Here is a 16614-nt window from a genome sequence, read left to right as displayed (position 1 = left end):
CAAGTGGCTGACATGACAAAAGAGCCAGGTGGCTACCAGAGGAGCTCAGTGGGCCTCTCTCCTTGTCTCCCTCCTCCTTTATCTCTCCTCCGGTCTTTTCTACCCTTTCCAGGAGCAGAATGAATATATTCCTATGCGGTCTCATCATCGTCACAGCATCTCTCCCTTAGGAGCATCCCAGCCAAGGCTTCTGTGGGCTGCAGACACAAGGAAAAGGCCAAGGGAGCTGGGCAAGGTCCTATGGGACAGTCTCCCTCCCAGCATCTCTGACTACAGAGACCCTCCTTGAGCAGCTAGGCTAACTGCAGCGCCACCTGCTGGCACACCTCGGGATCTATGGGCTGGGAGAGGCTGGGAAAGCCAGTGGCTGAGGAACAGCATAGGACGTCCCGAGGCAGGGAGGGTGCAAACACAAACTTCTCTCTAGAAAACGAAAAGTACTGTGGAGAGAAGCCTCGAGACAGTGGAGCGATGACAGGCAAGCACCAGGGTATGCCATCACAAAAGTTCTGAGTTCTTTGCTCGCTCATGAATGTGAGTAATTGTGCAAGGCCACCAGTTCCATGGCACAGTGAGAAAAATAAAAGGCTAAGGATGGATGAGTTGTTAAGTAAATACAGGAACACTTTAAGGCTCAATCCTGGTGTCTCTCCTCTCTCCCTGGGCTGGCTCATCCACCCCACAGCTTCAAGATCCACTAAAGCCACACGCACACAAACGCACACATTTACGTCTCCAGCCCAGATCTCTCTCCCAGCTCCAGAGCCCTAGATCAGCAGCCTGGTGTCCTCTTGACTTGGACATCTGCATTGGCAGGAGTTCTTATAGTAAACCCAGCGCAAAATAACTTGAGCCAAAAAGGATGGCGTTTCGCTAGTCTGTAGAACCAGATTGTAAGGAGAGCAGAGGTGGAGCTGGACTATTTGTTGAATGAATGAAAGGGTAGAAAAACATGAAGACGTTTGTTAGGGGAAAGAGATAGGAACTAAGTCTTGGTGGGTACCTACTGGCTGCTGGGCACTTATTTAATCCAATGAGGAGGCTAAAAGCGGGGGCTGGGGAGTGGGGGCTTTGTCACTGACTAAGTCACACAACTAGCCCATGAAAGAGTGAGGTTCAAGGTTCTGTCGGACTTGTACCACTGTCTCTAGTTCTCAAATTAAAATTACAGATGTAGGGTCTAGGATTGGATATAAGGGCTTAAGAGGTTTTAGAATCTCCAACTGCACATGCAGTACTTGAATCTCTCTCTTCCCATCCCAGCCAGGTGGTTGTATGGTTTCTGCTTCAACACCCCTCATGATGGGGACCTCACCCTCAAGATAGGGATTTTGTCATTGAATCATAGTAGCAGGTTAGAAAGTTGAGACAGAATTTATCCTTCTTTAGGATTAAATAAGAGAATGCGTGTGCTGTGCCCACCACAGTGCCTGCAACGTCAATAAACGTGATCATGCACCCCACTTCCCTTAGGACAACTGTTCTTGTGTCTATCTTTCCCTTGGGATGCCGGGAAACAAATCTAGTTCTTCTTCCCTGAGACAGCCCTTCAGATATTTGAAGACAGTGCTTCAGGGTCCCCCTGAGGCTTCGCTTACCCAGGATAAACAAATACTCCAACATGCTTTCAGACACTCGTTGGTAAGCAAGAGTTGATGCTGTACACGCTGCGATTTTCCAGCTGCTGTGGTGTGTGAGGCTTCAGAAAATCTGATGGAACGAATGATAAACCAGCCACAGCAGGGTAGCCATGGTATCTGGATCATGACCTCTGTATAAAAAAAGGGAAGTGATTGACCCTGAACAAACAGTAGCACATCCCCAGAGTTTCACCAGCTGCATTCTTGGTCCACCCACTGTGGGAAATTGTTTTAGAAGAAGAAAAAGAAACGAGAGTCTCCCAAGATGATTTTACATCATTTTAGACCCCCTGTCTTGCCAAAAGTCGCTATGAATTCTTCCCAAATCCAGTTTGTGTGCTGATCGATCCAATATTGAGCAATGTAGGGAACTGAATCCATTCTAATCATAGACTGTCAAACCTACCCCACATACTCCCTCTTTACGGATGGGGAAACTAAGGTCCAGAGGAGAGTGGCGACTTATCCAAAGTCATAGAGGAAATCTGTGCAAAAGCCTGGTCAGCTCATGAACTCCAAAGAAAGACGAGAGAGTAACGCAAGCCTTCATGGGAAAGGAAGAAGAAAGGAGCTGTTAGAAAAAAACACAAAAGAGAAAAGCTCTGAAAGGTCCTCTCTGGAGTGTTTCTCCCTCCTTTCATCCATTTCCTATAGAGACAATGTAGTATACAAGGGCAAGATTGGAGTCAGAAATTCCTAGGTCCCTATGCTGACTCCGCCACTGGCTCTGTGTTTGATCTTGAACAGACTACTAACCTTTCAGGTACTCAGTTTCGTCATGAATAAAATGAGAATAGGAACAGCTCCCTCAAAGGAATGAGTCTTAAATAAAATAGAGAGAGAGAGACTTTTGGTTCTCAGTCATGGTGGAGCGGCTTATATCAGACTAACCCTTCCGGAAATAACAATTATAAACTCTGGACAAAATATTTCAAAAGTACTATTTGATGGCATTGGAGAGAGACTAAACACAGGCAGAAACTGGAGGGTACACAGCCCTTGAAGGAAGGGAGTCACACTGGGTGAAACACACATTGATTTACCTGATCTCTCCTTTGAGGGCACGTCGAGTTCTAAGGGAATGTTGTAGCTAGAGCTCAAGAAGAAAGCAGCAGTCGTTGAGTTAAAAAGTCTCAAGCTAGAGTTCAGCATTGCCAGAAAAGCTAGAAAAAATGGGAAGAAAAACCCTAGAAAGGAGGGGCCCCCAGAGGCAGAGCCCCCAAATTTTTATCTCACTTCTCTGCTGCTGAGAGATGGGAGATGACAAATTGTGGAAGTGGGAAGATGTGGCCCGTGTAAGAGACTTTGAGAAGATCAGCATTTATAAGAAGGTTATAAAGAAAATAAGATAGGAAAACTGGTATCGGAGCCAAAAGTAGAAGGCTTGGGAGGTCAATGGAATTGAGGTTGTCATGCAGTAGATGCTCAGTAGTGGTCTGTTAACTGCATGAGTGAATGAATGAGCCACTGGGCCTGTCGCGGCTGAAGCTCTGGGGCTGACTGCTGCCCCCTCCTTCCTGTCTTGCAGCTCACATACCTGCCCCCGCCGTGGGGCGAGTGCCGGTCCTCGGAGATGGGACTCGACTTCTTTCCTGTTTACAGCATCACTGCCTGTCGGATTGACTGTGAGACCCGCTACATCGTGGAGAACTGCAACTGTCGCATGGTCCACATGCCAGGTCAGTGCCAGGCGAGGACAGCCGCAGGGGCCCAGGACTACCTGCGACCTTCTTTGCATTTCTCACCCTGATGGGAAACTCTACACCCACTCCACGAGGATGCAAAGGGATGCTGTTCTGGGAAGACTGTTATTTGATGCCCAAACTCTTAGAGGGCGGATGGAAACCTCCAGTCTGGCAACCAAGGCAGCATCCTGGTGTCCAGAAGTGGTCAGGTGTTTGGAGGACGTTCCTCCCAACGTTCAATATGTTTGCTAATTGTTTGCTGGTCTTCCCTCCTAGAGTTCAGTGTCCGGATATCTGGATGCTTACAATTCTTACATCCTGGTGTGGTACACGTTCAAACATCCAGATGGTTATGGCTTTCCTCCAGATGTTTCCCTTCTTGCATCCAAATGTCTAGCTCTCTTTCAAGCTAGGCAAGAGTCCATCAGCCAGCAAATGAATGCATGTGTACTGACATTTCTATTCTCAGACTAACAATGCACGTAGCCATCATTAGAGGCAGTTGGCTTGTCAGTAGAAGTGGAGTGGGGGGAAGGGGGCTGATTGGAGCAGGAAGAGTTTGGTACTGCAGCATGGAAGGAAGGATGACTGAGGCTGGAGTCAGTGGCCTTGGCTTCTAACTCAGGTTCCTCCACCTTACTGCTGTGTGACCTGGTACAAGTTACTAAACCTCTCTATTCTTACCTCCATTATCTTTAAAACACAATCATTCGTGGATAGGAAGATAAAATTAGGCTAAGATATAAAAATGCTTTGTTGGGAATTCCCTGGTGGTCCAGTGGTTAGAGTTCCATGCTTCCACTGCAGGGGGTTCGGGTTCGATCCCTGGTCAGGGAACTAAGATCCCGCAAGCTCCGCAGTGCGGCCAAAAAGAAAACTTTGTCAATTGCAAACGTCAGTGGTGATTGTGTTAACACATGGGGAGAGGGAATCGAGAGTACTGTTGACTGAAGACCTACTATGTGCTGGGAACTTTGCTGTTATATTTCATGGCTACAACTTCATGGTTATATCATACTTTGTTTATTTAGCCAAATCCTGATATCAGACATTTCATTCATTACCAGTTGTTTTCTGTTATAGTTGTTTTCTGTTATAACCAATGCTGAAATGAACATCCTTAGAGCTAAATTCTAACTTCGTGCACTATGATCAGTAATTGCTCTAGCAATCTAAATTTAGAATTATCGACCTTTCAAATTGCCTCTGAGCTTCCTAGAAGACAGAGCAAAAGGGAAACATATCAGTTAAATTTTTATTATTAGAAAGGAGGAAGCATATCAGTTCTTCAGCTCTTGAAAAGAATTGGTGTTTAGGGAGAAGGTAAGGAAAAGATATCGTGGTGGGCTTTAACTTCAGCACTTGGTAAAAGAAAAAAAAAAAAAGCTTCTGGATTTCTACAGAGACCAGAGAGAACTGAGCACTGGTAAATGCTACCTGCCTGATGCTCAGACTGGATCACCAGCCAGTGAGGTTTCCCCATGGAACCTGAGCCCAAAGCAAGCAGGAGAGATTTTAATCATTTCCGCCCCCCACCCCCACATGACACTGTTACTGGTATCTCAGTTATAATGTGGAATTAAGGGCACAGCAAAGAGGAGACTTAAAAAGCAGCCCTCACTCCCCTACAGCAGTGTGGTGTGGTGGAAAGAGCCCTAGCCTCGGGGTCAGACAGACCTGGGTTCAAAGCCCACCTCCATCACCGCTAGCTCTGATGTCCTGGGAAAACAGGATTCTTAAGCCTCAATTCTCTCATGGGTGAAACAGAAACAGTATTTCCTATTTCTGAAGGTACCCGTGTGGGTTAAAGGGGACAATGCATGCCCAGGACTTAGTAGCTGCTTACCACTGCTTCCCCACTTGAACTGTCAGCGCTTTCCTATCACATATGTAAGCCAGATTGTGCAACCTGGGAGAAGTTAGCTAGACCGGTCTTGTTATCACAGAGCAGATCAGAACCCAGTCTTCTGCTCCCCCACTACCCCCAGGGCTTCTGACCATCCACTGGTGAACTGCTGCCCCTCCTAGGTACCAAGGTAGCTGGATGCAATCCCTTCCTCCAGCCCAAGGAGGGAAGGGGTTGCTGCCTGAGTACCTCTCCCTGTCTTTCTTCTTTGCAGGGGATGCCCCTTTCTGTACCCCTGAGCAACACAAGGAGTGTGCCGAGCCTGCCCTAGGTCAGTACCAGGGGCCAGGTGGAATGATGGTGGAGGGGCTGCGATCAAGACCTTGCAGAACTTCCGGGTGCAGAAGAGAGATGGGGGGAAGGGGAGTGGGGAAGGGTGAGGGGAAAGAGGCTGGAAAGGGTGGTGTCCCTGCAGAGACGGGAGAGGGAGATGGAGAGGAGGAAGGAGAGAGGGGTGGGGGAGGGAACTGATGCAAGTGGATGAGGGCTGGAAACCAGACTAGGGAAAGAAAGGAGGTAGAGAGGTGGGGGTAGGGAAGGAGTGGGTTTTGGGAGAGCAGAGAGCACTGCGGAATGCAGGGGAGCGGGCAGAGAGGATCGACAGTGAGCATCCGGGTGGGCCCCAAAGGAGATCAGCCGTATCTCCCCGCACACGCTCTCGCGGTTATTCCAAAGCTGTCCTGTCTTTGCGTGCTCCGTTGAGCCAGGCGCGTTCCCCCTGCTCCTCTGCCTTCTGCTGGGTGTTTGCTGGTCCACACCCACCCCCCGACCCTGGAAAACTTCCAGTGAGGGAGATCACACAAACAAGCTGCAACCCCCAAGCTAGACCCGCTCCACGTGCCCACCTCTTCCGGACCCGGGAAATGATCTATAACCAAGACAAGCAGAGAGTATCTAAATCATCCGGACTCAAGTTCGTTCAGCAGCTGCACTTGCTGGATCTAAGTGCAGCAGCTCGGGGCTCACACGTCCAGACGCCTCCAGGAGGGCTGGCGGGAAGGAGAAGGAGTGACTTCCAATGGATGCAAAGCCTCAGTTCTGCGTCCTAAACCAGCGAGCAGAGCAGGTGGGCGTTGGCTACGAGGGAGCCCCAGAGGGAGTACCGCGGAGCCCAGAGTTTCAGATAAAATGGTCTCCCACACTCGCCTTTGGAGAACAGCCCCCCTTGTAGATGAGAACTGAGGCTAGGAGCAGAGAAGAAGGCCCTGGGGAGGTGAGGGGTCCGGGACTCCCTCGGAGCCCATTCTCCAAAAGTGGAGCCTTTTCAAAGATTTACAAAGGGTGACATAACAGTGAAGGAAACAGAAGAAAAACAGGACTAAGAGTAACAGAGAAAGAGTGGGCACATTCTATGAGAGCTCACACCCTCATCAACCGGCCCCCCTTCTCTCCACAGCCCCCCACCCCTCATTTACCCGGTGGCACCTCCTCCTAGCTCACTCCTCTGCTGCGGGAACCTGGCTACTCTGGGCCAGGAGGTCCACCTGACTAAGCCCTGCCTCCCTCTCCCCTCCAGGTCTGCTGGCGGAAAAGGACAGTAATTACTGTCTCTGCAGGACACCCTGCAACCTGACCCGCTACAACAAAGAGCTCTCCATGGTGAAGATTCCCAGCAAGACATCAGCCAAGTACCTCGAGAAGAAATTTAACAAATCAGAAAAATATATCTCGTACGTTAAGTGGACGTGGTGGATGGCGGTGGGGGAGGGTGGACTAGGAAAAACTGGGGGGCAGTCGAGGGCAAGGTAAGCGATTACTTCTATTTGGCAGACATTAACTGAGCACCTGCTGTTTGCCACGTTCTGTGCTCAGACTCAGAATACGAAGACAAAGCGGATTAAGATGCACCCCCAGGCTTTAAGGAGCTTAGAGTCTGGTGGAGCGACAAGTACAAAGCTGAAAGCTATGTAGGCTGATGCAGGTAATAAGAGAAGTGGCTGGCCGCACCTTGCGTAGGGACGCTGTCAAGGAAAGCTTCAGAGATGTTTTTCTTTTTGCATTTTTTTTGTTAGTTATCCATTTTATACATATTAGGGTGTATATGTCAATGCAGAGATGTTTTTACAGGATGTAGAGGAGTTTTCCAGGCAGGTTTTGCACATTCTGTTCCCTCTGCCTGGAATGCTTTTCCTCTCACTCTTCACCTAGCTGGTTCCTCATTGTGCAGGTCTCCATTTAAACGTCATCTCTTTGGATGACTAAATTAGTCCCCTCCTGTCATTTTTCTCTCGAAGCTCTCTGGTGTTTTCCTTTATAACACACACCACCATGTGTAATTCTATATTCACGTGTGTGTTTCCTGCAATTAACTTGCCCACTTCACGAAAGTGAAGCTCCTTGAGAGCAGGAACTTTTCTTGTTTTGTTCTCTGCTGTGGAGTGTCTGACACAGAGCTGATGCTCAACTATATATATATATATATCTTTTAACAGAATAAGTGAAAGAAAGACACAGGAGCAGAGGGTGTCCCAGGCAGAGCCTCAGCAGGGAAAATCCGTGAAGGGCAGACAAGATTAGGGGAAGGGGAGGCTGGGGGAGGTGACTGTGTCCAAGGTAGAAGGTCCTGCAGGCTGAGCTGGGCGGGGGTGGGACGCAGAGAGTGGACTTATTCTAAGAGGACAGGCAGCCACAGAAGAGCTTCCACCAGGCGAGTGACAGGCTCACATTTGCCGTTTAGGTAGAACCTTCTGGAAATGTTCTTTATCTGTGATGTCCTACATGATGGCCACTGGCCACATGTGGCTACTGAGCATTTTAAATGTAGCCTGAGTGATGGAGGAACTGGATGCTAATTTTCTGTCACGTGGATTAGTTTAGCGGTTTTAGGAAGACCCTTCAGGCGGCAGATAGAGGTCGGACCGGAAGCCAGGTGGGCGGAAGGGAGCCAGGTGGGAAGCAGTTGCCATAAACCAGGCAAGAGAGGGTGACCCTCTGAATGGCACCTGGGCGAGCCCCGCGTGGAGAGGGCTCCTCGCCCCCAGCCTCTCCCTCCTGCCCACACCGTCACCAGACCTCATCCTGGGACGGCTTTTGCTCCGTCCCAGGGTTGAGGACAAGGGACGCTGAGGGCATTGTGAGCCACGTCGTGGAAGGAGGCAGGGAATTTTGTAGGAGGTACCAGGCACCGCTGTCGCAGACATTGTGCCGGCCGTAATGACTTCTGCCTAAATGTGTCTCATGCACACATCTGCCCAAAAGAGCAAAAGGGAACTGGGGTGCTTCCATCAGAAACCCTGCAACCAGGTGTGGGTTTTCTCCCTAAAAACCCTCCCTGGTCCCTGCAGCTGACTTGGCCATCCGGGGTAGGGCCCCCACTAGGAGAAGCTTGCTATCAATCCCAGTAAGAACTGGGGTCCTCTCCAGAGTGGGCAGGGGAGGTCAGCGGGGGGCAGGCGAGCAAGCCTTGTCAAGAGAGTGCTGAGCTCACCTGCACGTAAGGGCCCAGGCAGACCCTCTGGGAGCACGGAGACCTGGAGGCCGGGCAGGAGTCCTGGAAAGGGTGCAGAGAGACAGGGGCGTTAGCAATGAGGGGCCAAGGGGACAGCTGATATACGCCTCCAGGGCCGTGAAGGGCACTGAGCCGGGAGTCAGGATGTCAGGTTCAAGCCCCAGCTGTGCCACTAACGAGCTCTAACTTTGGGCCAGTTGTTTCACTTGCCTGGGCCTCAGTTTCCCCATCTGTCTGTGGGAAAATTGTATTAGATGATCCCCGTGGATCCTGAGGGTTCTCACCACGTATGACACTGGACATTTCCTCCACAGAGAGAACATCCTCGTTCTGGATATATTTTTTGAGGCTCTCAATTATGAGACCATTGAACAGAAGAAGGCGTACGAAGTTGCTGCCTTACTTGGTAGGTCAGAGTGTCTGTTGCACAAATGTCCACGTCTCATGGGGATGGGCCGGTGGGCGGGTTACTCCCTCTTCCCTTTGCACTGTTCCTGCCCCAGAATGGGAAGAACTCCACGTGCTGGAGGTGTTAGGCCCAGTTCATGTCCCAGTCTAGGCCTCAGTTACCCCATCAACACATTGAAGTAGGTGAGCTAGACGCTCTCTCGGGGCCTTTCCAGCGCCATCCTCTTGGGATTCTATGGTCTTCTGCCCCCAGGTTGGAGTCAGAGCCCTGGGGCCATGGCAGGAAGAAAGAACTGTCAAGTGGAGGGAGGGCTGAGCTGTGGGTGGTCCCAGGCAGTGGGCCCAGGGAGGGTCCCCCATGGAGCCCCCACTGGAAAGCAATTTTGCTGCATTGAGAAGGCCCGGTGCCCCCTGGACTGAGAGCCCTTTGTCAAACACAACAGAAGGGCCATGCATCCCCAGAAATCTACAAACCTGACTGCCACCCCACCCTGGGACCAGCTCCCCTGGCCCCAAGGGCACAGGATGGATGCAGGAAGTTAATTTCAACACAGTCCCAGCCCAGCGTAAAACTCACAAGACCCCTGCGGGTGCACAGTTAAAAAGACCTGCTCTGGGGCTTCCCTGGTGGCGCAGTGGTTGAGAGTCCACCTGCCAATGCAGGGGACGCGGGTTCGTGCCCCGGTCCGGGAAGATCCCACATGCTGCGGAGCAGCTGGGCCCGTGAGCCATGGCCGCTGAGCCTGCGCGTCCGGAGCCTGTGCTCCACAACGGGAGAGGCCACAGCAGTGAGAGGCCCGTGTACTGCCAAAAAAAAAAAAAAAAAAAACCTGCTCTGGACTCGTCCCCCAACTCCCACTCACTCTCAAGAAAGGATCTGGTGTCTGTGGCTTCGAGGAAAAATAGCTCTTGTCTCTGTGAAGTGAATCAGGTGAGAATAGAATCCTGGGTGAGGGCGGGGAGGCATACACCTTCTACCTGGAAGTACAAGGGGAGAGCAAGCCACGGGACGCTGCACACCAACTGGGAGAAGGTGGGCAGGTGGCTTCACTGAACCTCAGGTTTCTCATCTGTAAAATGGGTCTAATAAAACTCATTTTGTGAGTTTCCCGTGATGGTTAAATGTGGAAAAGCCCCAGCCCACAGGAGGTCCATAAATAGAGGTTTCTGGCATGTGGACAGACACCATGCCAGGGACCCAGGGCCTACCCTGCGGCACCGTCTGAGCGTGTCTGTTCCTCTCCCAGGAGGCTGGGGAACTGGGCCACAGCTGGGTGCCCGCTGGGCTAAGGTGGTCATCACCTGGGCCTTGGAGATTGTTGTGGCCAAAGGGTCTGTGGCTAGATGGCCTCATGCCCTGAGCTGGTGGTAGAGCCCTGCTCCTGACACCTTTATTTCCTAAAGAAGACCGAGGACATGCCTCCTCCACTTCCGTCCCCTCCCCTACATAGGCTCACAGTCACACTCAGACACACACACACACACACACACACACACACACACACACAGTGACGAGGACCTGAGCCCCGAATCTGTCAGGAGAGGTAGCTGGTCCCTGCAGCAGATGTGAGAAAGCATTTTCCCAGCATCTTGTTCCCACCCAAAATAGCCCGCCGTGAAAGTCCTGCTGCCATCTGCACCTCCCGTGAGGACAGCAAGTGCTACTTGCAAACAGTGAGCCACGGCACCCAATCGGGCCCGTCTCTCCCCTCCCCCCGCCGCGCACAGCGCACCCCTCCCGCGGTGAACACACCCTCACAGACCCACATGCAAGCCACGCGGCTGCAGAGACACGTACGTGCACACAAGTTGCGTGCTTACACACTCATGTGCTCACACCTGCACATGCTCACTCAGACACACTATGCCCACTCCCACAAAGCCACATTTGGACGCACTCGTGTAGCTACCCTAGACGTGGCTTGCCGCCTATGTAAAGCTGTCGGTGGTCAGACGTATCGCCTGCGTCTATCCCACACGCACTCGCGCACGGCGCACCCAGGCCCATACCCCACGCTCCACCACACCGCTCGCACAGGCACAGACACACCCCACTCCTGACGTGCACACGCATCGTGCACACTCCCCGATAAGCCTCTACTGAGGATATTAGAGGGCGCGGAGGGGCAGGAGAGGAGGGAAGGGGAGCCACGCTGAGCCCCAAACCAGGTCCCCCCAGGAAGGGCCGCCTTCCCGTCGTCACGGCTTGCTCGCCTGGGGATGTGTTGGTTGGGCTTCTCCAGCCATAATCAGGGGAGGAGTGGGCAGAGGTACTCATCCAGAAGTTCTCAGACCAAGAGGTCAGCCTGGACTCTCCAGGAGGACAGTACATTCACCCCCAACAGCACCTGCTCTCCCCAGCCCAGCCCAGCAGCTGCCAGTCTTAGAGGTCACAGCTGGAAAGGACTTCACAGTTCATCTCCTCCGACCACCACCCCCACCCCGACCACCTCCACCACCAAATGTGCCCGGAAGGCAAAGCTCCTGAGAAGGTCGGGGCTTATCAAAGCCGCACACCGAGCTGGTGGCCCCGCTGCAAACTCACAACCTCAGAGCCCCCTGCTCTCTACCATACTGCCTCCAGAACGAAGCGTGGGGCTTTGGGGGGGATCAGAACCCCCTTGAGAATCAGATAATAACTTCTGAAATATGGGCTCTCCCTCTGCAAACGCCCAGGTGCACACACAATGGACCGCATTCAATTCAGGGGGTCTCCAGCCACTGGAAGCTCCCACAGGAGAGCCGTTCTCAAACTCTGGTGGGCCAGAGAACCACCCAGGCACTTTAAACTCCTGACCTCCAGACCCCAAGCCCAGAGGTTCTGATTGTGTAGGCCTCAGGCAGGTGCAGGCATCTACACTGATTACAAGGATCCCGAGAGTCTGATGCAGGGGTATCCGAAGACCAGTCTAGAAGACTTTGGTCGGTGGGGCCCAACATCCAGGGCAAGGACCTCTACCCTAGAAAGAGACCAAACTGAACATGTACCTTTAGGTGGGGAGACAGGGAGATGCTTCCTACGGCCTTAGCCCAAGGGTGAGAAGGGCCCCAAGGCGGCCCCAAAGCCCATGTCATGACTGGGGGGTGTCTCTTGTGTTACTGCTCCCGAGACCCCCCCTCAGGCCACCTGACACACGTCTCAAGCTAGACTGTGTCCTCGCCCAGGCCAGGGACCACACGCACCTCATCTATTCCCAGCCCAGAGCCAACTGAGCCCCACCAGTGTGGTTCTGAACGGAAATGAACAAGCCTGTCAGCCCACGAGGTCTATTCCAGGCCCCCCCGAAAGCATCCAGGTTAGTTCCCGTCCCCATGGGTGCTGAAAACCAAACCCCCCAGCTCTCAGAGCTGTGCAGTGAGGGAGGGACGCGTCGAGGGCCTGGCCTCCCAGCTACACGCCCCGGCCCCCCGGGAAGGGGAACCCGTTCAGAAGGCCTGGTTTCCGAGTTCTCAGTCCGTTCAGCCCTTCCGGAAGTGCTGTCAGGAAAGCCAAGTCTTTGTCTTCTCTCTCTCTCTCCAGGTGATATTGGTGGTCAGATGGGATTGTTTATTGGTGCTAGTATCCTTACAATACTAGAGCTCTTTGATTATATTTATGAGGTAAGATTTGGGATCGCTCGTGGGGGGATGACCTGGCGCCCTCATCCTGCCCTGACGTCCAGAACCGAGCGTGGATGGGGGGAGAGCACGGCCTCTCTTCCCCCAGGGCCGCCTCCCCTTCCCTGTCCATGGACATTGTCTATCACCACCTCCTAGGCACTGGGGGAGGGATGGATGTAAGAGAGACAGAAGCCACAGGCCCCTCCTCAGGGCTGTCTACACTCACAGGGAGGGAGCAGAAGGGATGAGAAGAGGATGAAACTGTGCTGAGGCCAGCCTGAGCCCCTCCCGCTGCTAGGGGGCTTCAGACATGCGTGTGTCTGCACCCTCACACTCACCACACACCACACTCACACACCACATATGCACACACATACACCACACGCACTCCACATACGCCACTCACACACGTGCCCCACACACACATCACGCAGTTATACCACACTCACATACGACATACGCACACACATATATCACACACACTTATACCACACTCACGTACTACTCACAAATACACACGTACGCCACACGCACACCCCATGCACACACACACACCACTCACGCATCACACACACTTATACCACACTCACACGCAACATCTGCACACACATACACCACACACTCCACACACATATATCACACACAGTTATACCGTGCTCACACACACTGCTCACAAATACACACGTACGCCACACGCACACCCCATGCACACACACACACCCCTGCCCTCCTTGTGGCCCATCACCCGAGCAGCGCCTTCCGTGGTCCAGGCAGGTTTCAGGAAGGATCACTCCTGCAGTGCTCATCAGTCCCGAGCAGGGAGAGCAAGGGCACCCCTGCGCTCCTGGCCACCAACAGTCCGGGAGCTGTCACCCTCAGGAGGCAGCTGGACAAAGCCTCTGAAAGCTTCTCACACGACAAACAGTGGCTTCAGTCACTGAGCGCTCCGGGGGCACGTCAGCCTTCCTACTGCCTCCCTCCCCCCAGCCCCGGGATGGCTCCAGGGACTCCAGAATCCCTCAGGGAAGTCCAGGCCCAACACCGTCCCCAGGACCGCCTGAGTCTCAGCCTAGCAAACGGGGCTGCAGAGCAGTGGCCTGCATCCCAGAGGGGGCTGGCGACGGCCAAAGGCCGCTGGGAGTCACTGCGGGGAGCCGGCGGGCAGCGGCGACCAGGGGCCTCTAGAGCGCCACGTCCTGCCTCTCAGCACGGTGACCTTGTTCCCAAACGGGTCCCATGGCCAGATTTCATTCTGCCTTGTTCACTCGTTTTTGTGAAAAGATACACAAAATCACAGAAATTGAATCGCACCAGGGAACATATTTAGTAATTACCCTTTCTTGCTAGGAATCAAATGTTAAGAACTCAAGTGTATCCCGATCTTGTGAACTGTGGAGTTGTCAGGCCTCGGAAGTGATGAGTAATTCTGTCCCCCCAGGACAGACAAGGAACCAGCCATACTGGGAGACCAGGCCCTCCCGTGACCCCCTCCACGCTCTAGCACCTGCTCCAAAATCCCATCTCAGCCCAGAGACTGGGGAGGGGCCCCAGCCCAGCCACGTGGAGGGAGGTCTCTCTCTCTTTCTCTACCTTGGCGCCGTTCTTCTGGCCTGACCACCCCCTTCCTGCCTTTCTTGCAGCTGATCAAAGACAAGCTATTAGACCTGCTTGGCAAAGAAGAGGAGGAAAGGAGCCACGATGAGAACGTGGTGAGGGCAGCCCAGGGTTTGCAGGTTGCTTAGTTCCTCTAGCACGTACAGGCCATGTTAACCCAGATGCGGGGGCCGGGTGGGGCCGGAGGGCGGGCCGTGCTTCGTTGCACACCTTTCCATGGCTTGTGACACTCTGCAGCTCCCAAATCCAAGGACACTCCAACTGAGCCTTGAGCCTCTCTCTGAGACTCACCCCAGAGCCCAGTAGTAAGCCGTGGATGCAGCGGAGACCAGGAGATGCTTCTGCCTGGACCAATCCGGCTTCTCCCAGGCCAGAGGCCACGCCCCTCTTCTCATGCCTTGGGAGAACCGGAGAGGCTCTGCGTAGGTCCACTCCCTTATTCTGCGGGGCGGCAGAATACAAGCAGGGATGTCCCTGGCATTCTGCCCCGTTTTGAAGGGGACGTAGGGTGTGCGGCCCTGTGAATTTGGTAGTGGCAGTAATACCCATTAGAACTGCTAACCACTGTACATGCCTGGGACATGTCAGGCACTGTGCTAAGTGCCCTTAAGGCACTCATCATTTCAACCCGACAGTCACCCTAGAGGAAGGTCTGTGCATGAGGCGGCTGCAGCTCAGACCAAGGTTACACCGCAGGTGAGTGTCAGAGCTGGGCACAAAGCGTCCCTAACCACCACTGTCCTCCTCCGCCTCTCATTCCTCGAGCCAGAGAGGGGCAGCACCTCTTATGCTGCTAATTCTTCTTCCCTAACTCAGTCTGCTCCTGGACCCCGGTCTCCACTGAAGGTTGCAGGTATCGCTGGCTTTCCCCAAGTCAGCACCCCGGCCCCAAGAGACCGGGGCATTCGATGGGCACTTGCCCCCTTAAAATCATAACATGCCAAATGGACCCCAGCCCCCTCCTCCTGCTTGGGCTCCCACTTCTGTTCCAGACACTATTTCTCTACCCATCTCCCAGGCTAAAAATCTCACTTTGATTCTCTGGGGTTTGAACAGAAGACAGCTTCTGTTGAGGAGAGAGCAGTGTGGAAGGAGGCCAGGCTCTGGACTCAGCTACCTGCCTGGATCCCAGGTCCCCGCTTCCCAGCCTCGTGTGCCTGGGGCTCGTTACTTCCCTTTCTGATCATCTGCTAAATCACTGGGGCTTCAGGGAGTGCCATTCGGATTAAGTGAGGCCAGGCTTGTAAAGCCGTGAGCTTTGCCTAGTTTATAATGAGCGAGTAGAGGCTCCCTCCCCCTGCCCGAGCCGCATTCTTGGCACCGAATTCTGCTTCCATCCCTCCCAGCCTCCAGCCCTCCGCAGCCTGGGAATCACCTGGAAAACTCAAAGCTATCTCAGCCCCACCCTGTTCAGGGACCCAAGACCACTCTTCCCTGGGGCCAGCCTAACCTAAAGGTCCTTCAGGCAGCTGCGATCAGGGGTCAGGGTTCTGGCTGGGGGCCTCCACTGCTTGGCCTCAGCGATTGGCACCCCCTGCCCCAGGCTTGGCCACAGACCAGCCCTCCTCCAGCCCAGGCTGACCCAACAGAGACCCCAAGGGCGAGGGTAGGATGGGCCATCCAAGCTCCAAAGGTACACACCACTCAGATGTCGCTTCAGGTGACACATCAGGGGACCGCGAGAGAGAAGGTCAAACCAGTCGCTAAGCCCCATCCCCTCTCTGCGGGTGCAGGGGTGGGGGGGGTGTGCCTAGGTGGAGAATGGAGAGGATTCTAAAGGCAATGAGGCCACTTCAGCCTCATGGTCCAAGATGGCAAGCCAGCGCGTGAGATGTCTGGGGCAGAGCAGCTGTGCCCCGGGAGAGCCCACAGTGGGCAGCGTGGTTCCCGGGGCCTGGGCTGGGCTGCGCGGGGGCATCGTGATGAACTTTTGCTGAATGAGCATCAACGCCCACTTTCCGCTTCCCACCAGAGCACTTGCGACCCGATGCCAAACCACTCCGAGAACATCAGCCACAGTGTGAACGTGCCCCTGCAGACAGCCCTGGGGACCTTGGAGGAGATTGCTTGCTGACAGCCCTCCGACTGCCCGGCACCCCCCAGACAGACCTGGAGGCCCAGGACCAGAACAGGGGACGGCAGGCTCAGGTGGGATGACCCCTGCCGACCGACGGAAAGAAGCAAGAGCCCCCTATGCACACATAGCAAACTCTCTGTCAAAACCTCGCTCCAGCCTCGTCTGGCACGACGCGTCCTCAGGCCCTGCTGCCGCGCATCCGTCCCTCTTAGGAGAAGTGAGTCACGCTCTGGAAC

General features: G+C 53.7%; 1 protein-coding gene across 1 annotated transcript in view; it reads left to right on the top strand.

The window, feature by feature from the left end:
• ASIC2 (acid sensing ion channel subunit 2) overlaps positions 1-16375 on the top strand; it is a gene marked incomplete at its 3' end in the record, with an annotated part of 239343 nt that extends 222968 nt beyond the window's left edge. Inside the window, exons 4-10 of the mRNA XM_079905381.1 lie at positions 3169-3319; positions 5446-5502; positions 6748-6901; positions 8994-9085; positions 12608-12687; positions 14328-14396; positions 16274-16375. Coding sequence (XP_079761507.1) covers positions 3169-3319; positions 5446-5502; positions 6748-6901; positions 8994-9085; positions 12608-12687; positions 14328-14396; positions 16274-16375 — 705 coding nt within the window. The remainder of the gene's footprint in view (positions 1-3168; positions 3320-5445; positions 5503-6747; positions 6902-8993; positions 9086-12607; positions 12688-14327; positions 14397-16273) is intronic.
• Positions 16376-16614: the final 239 nt, after the last annotated feature.

The sequence above is a fragment of the Stenella coeruleoalba genome (genome assembly GCF_951394435.1).
Source record: "Stenella coeruleoalba genome assembly, chromosome: 19".
Classification (NCBI taxonomy): domain Eukaryota; kingdom Metazoa; phylum Chordata; class Mammalia; order Artiodactyla; family Delphinidae; genus Stenella; species Stenella coeruleoalba.
This window is presented reverse-complemented; position numbering and strand designations above follow the sequence as displayed.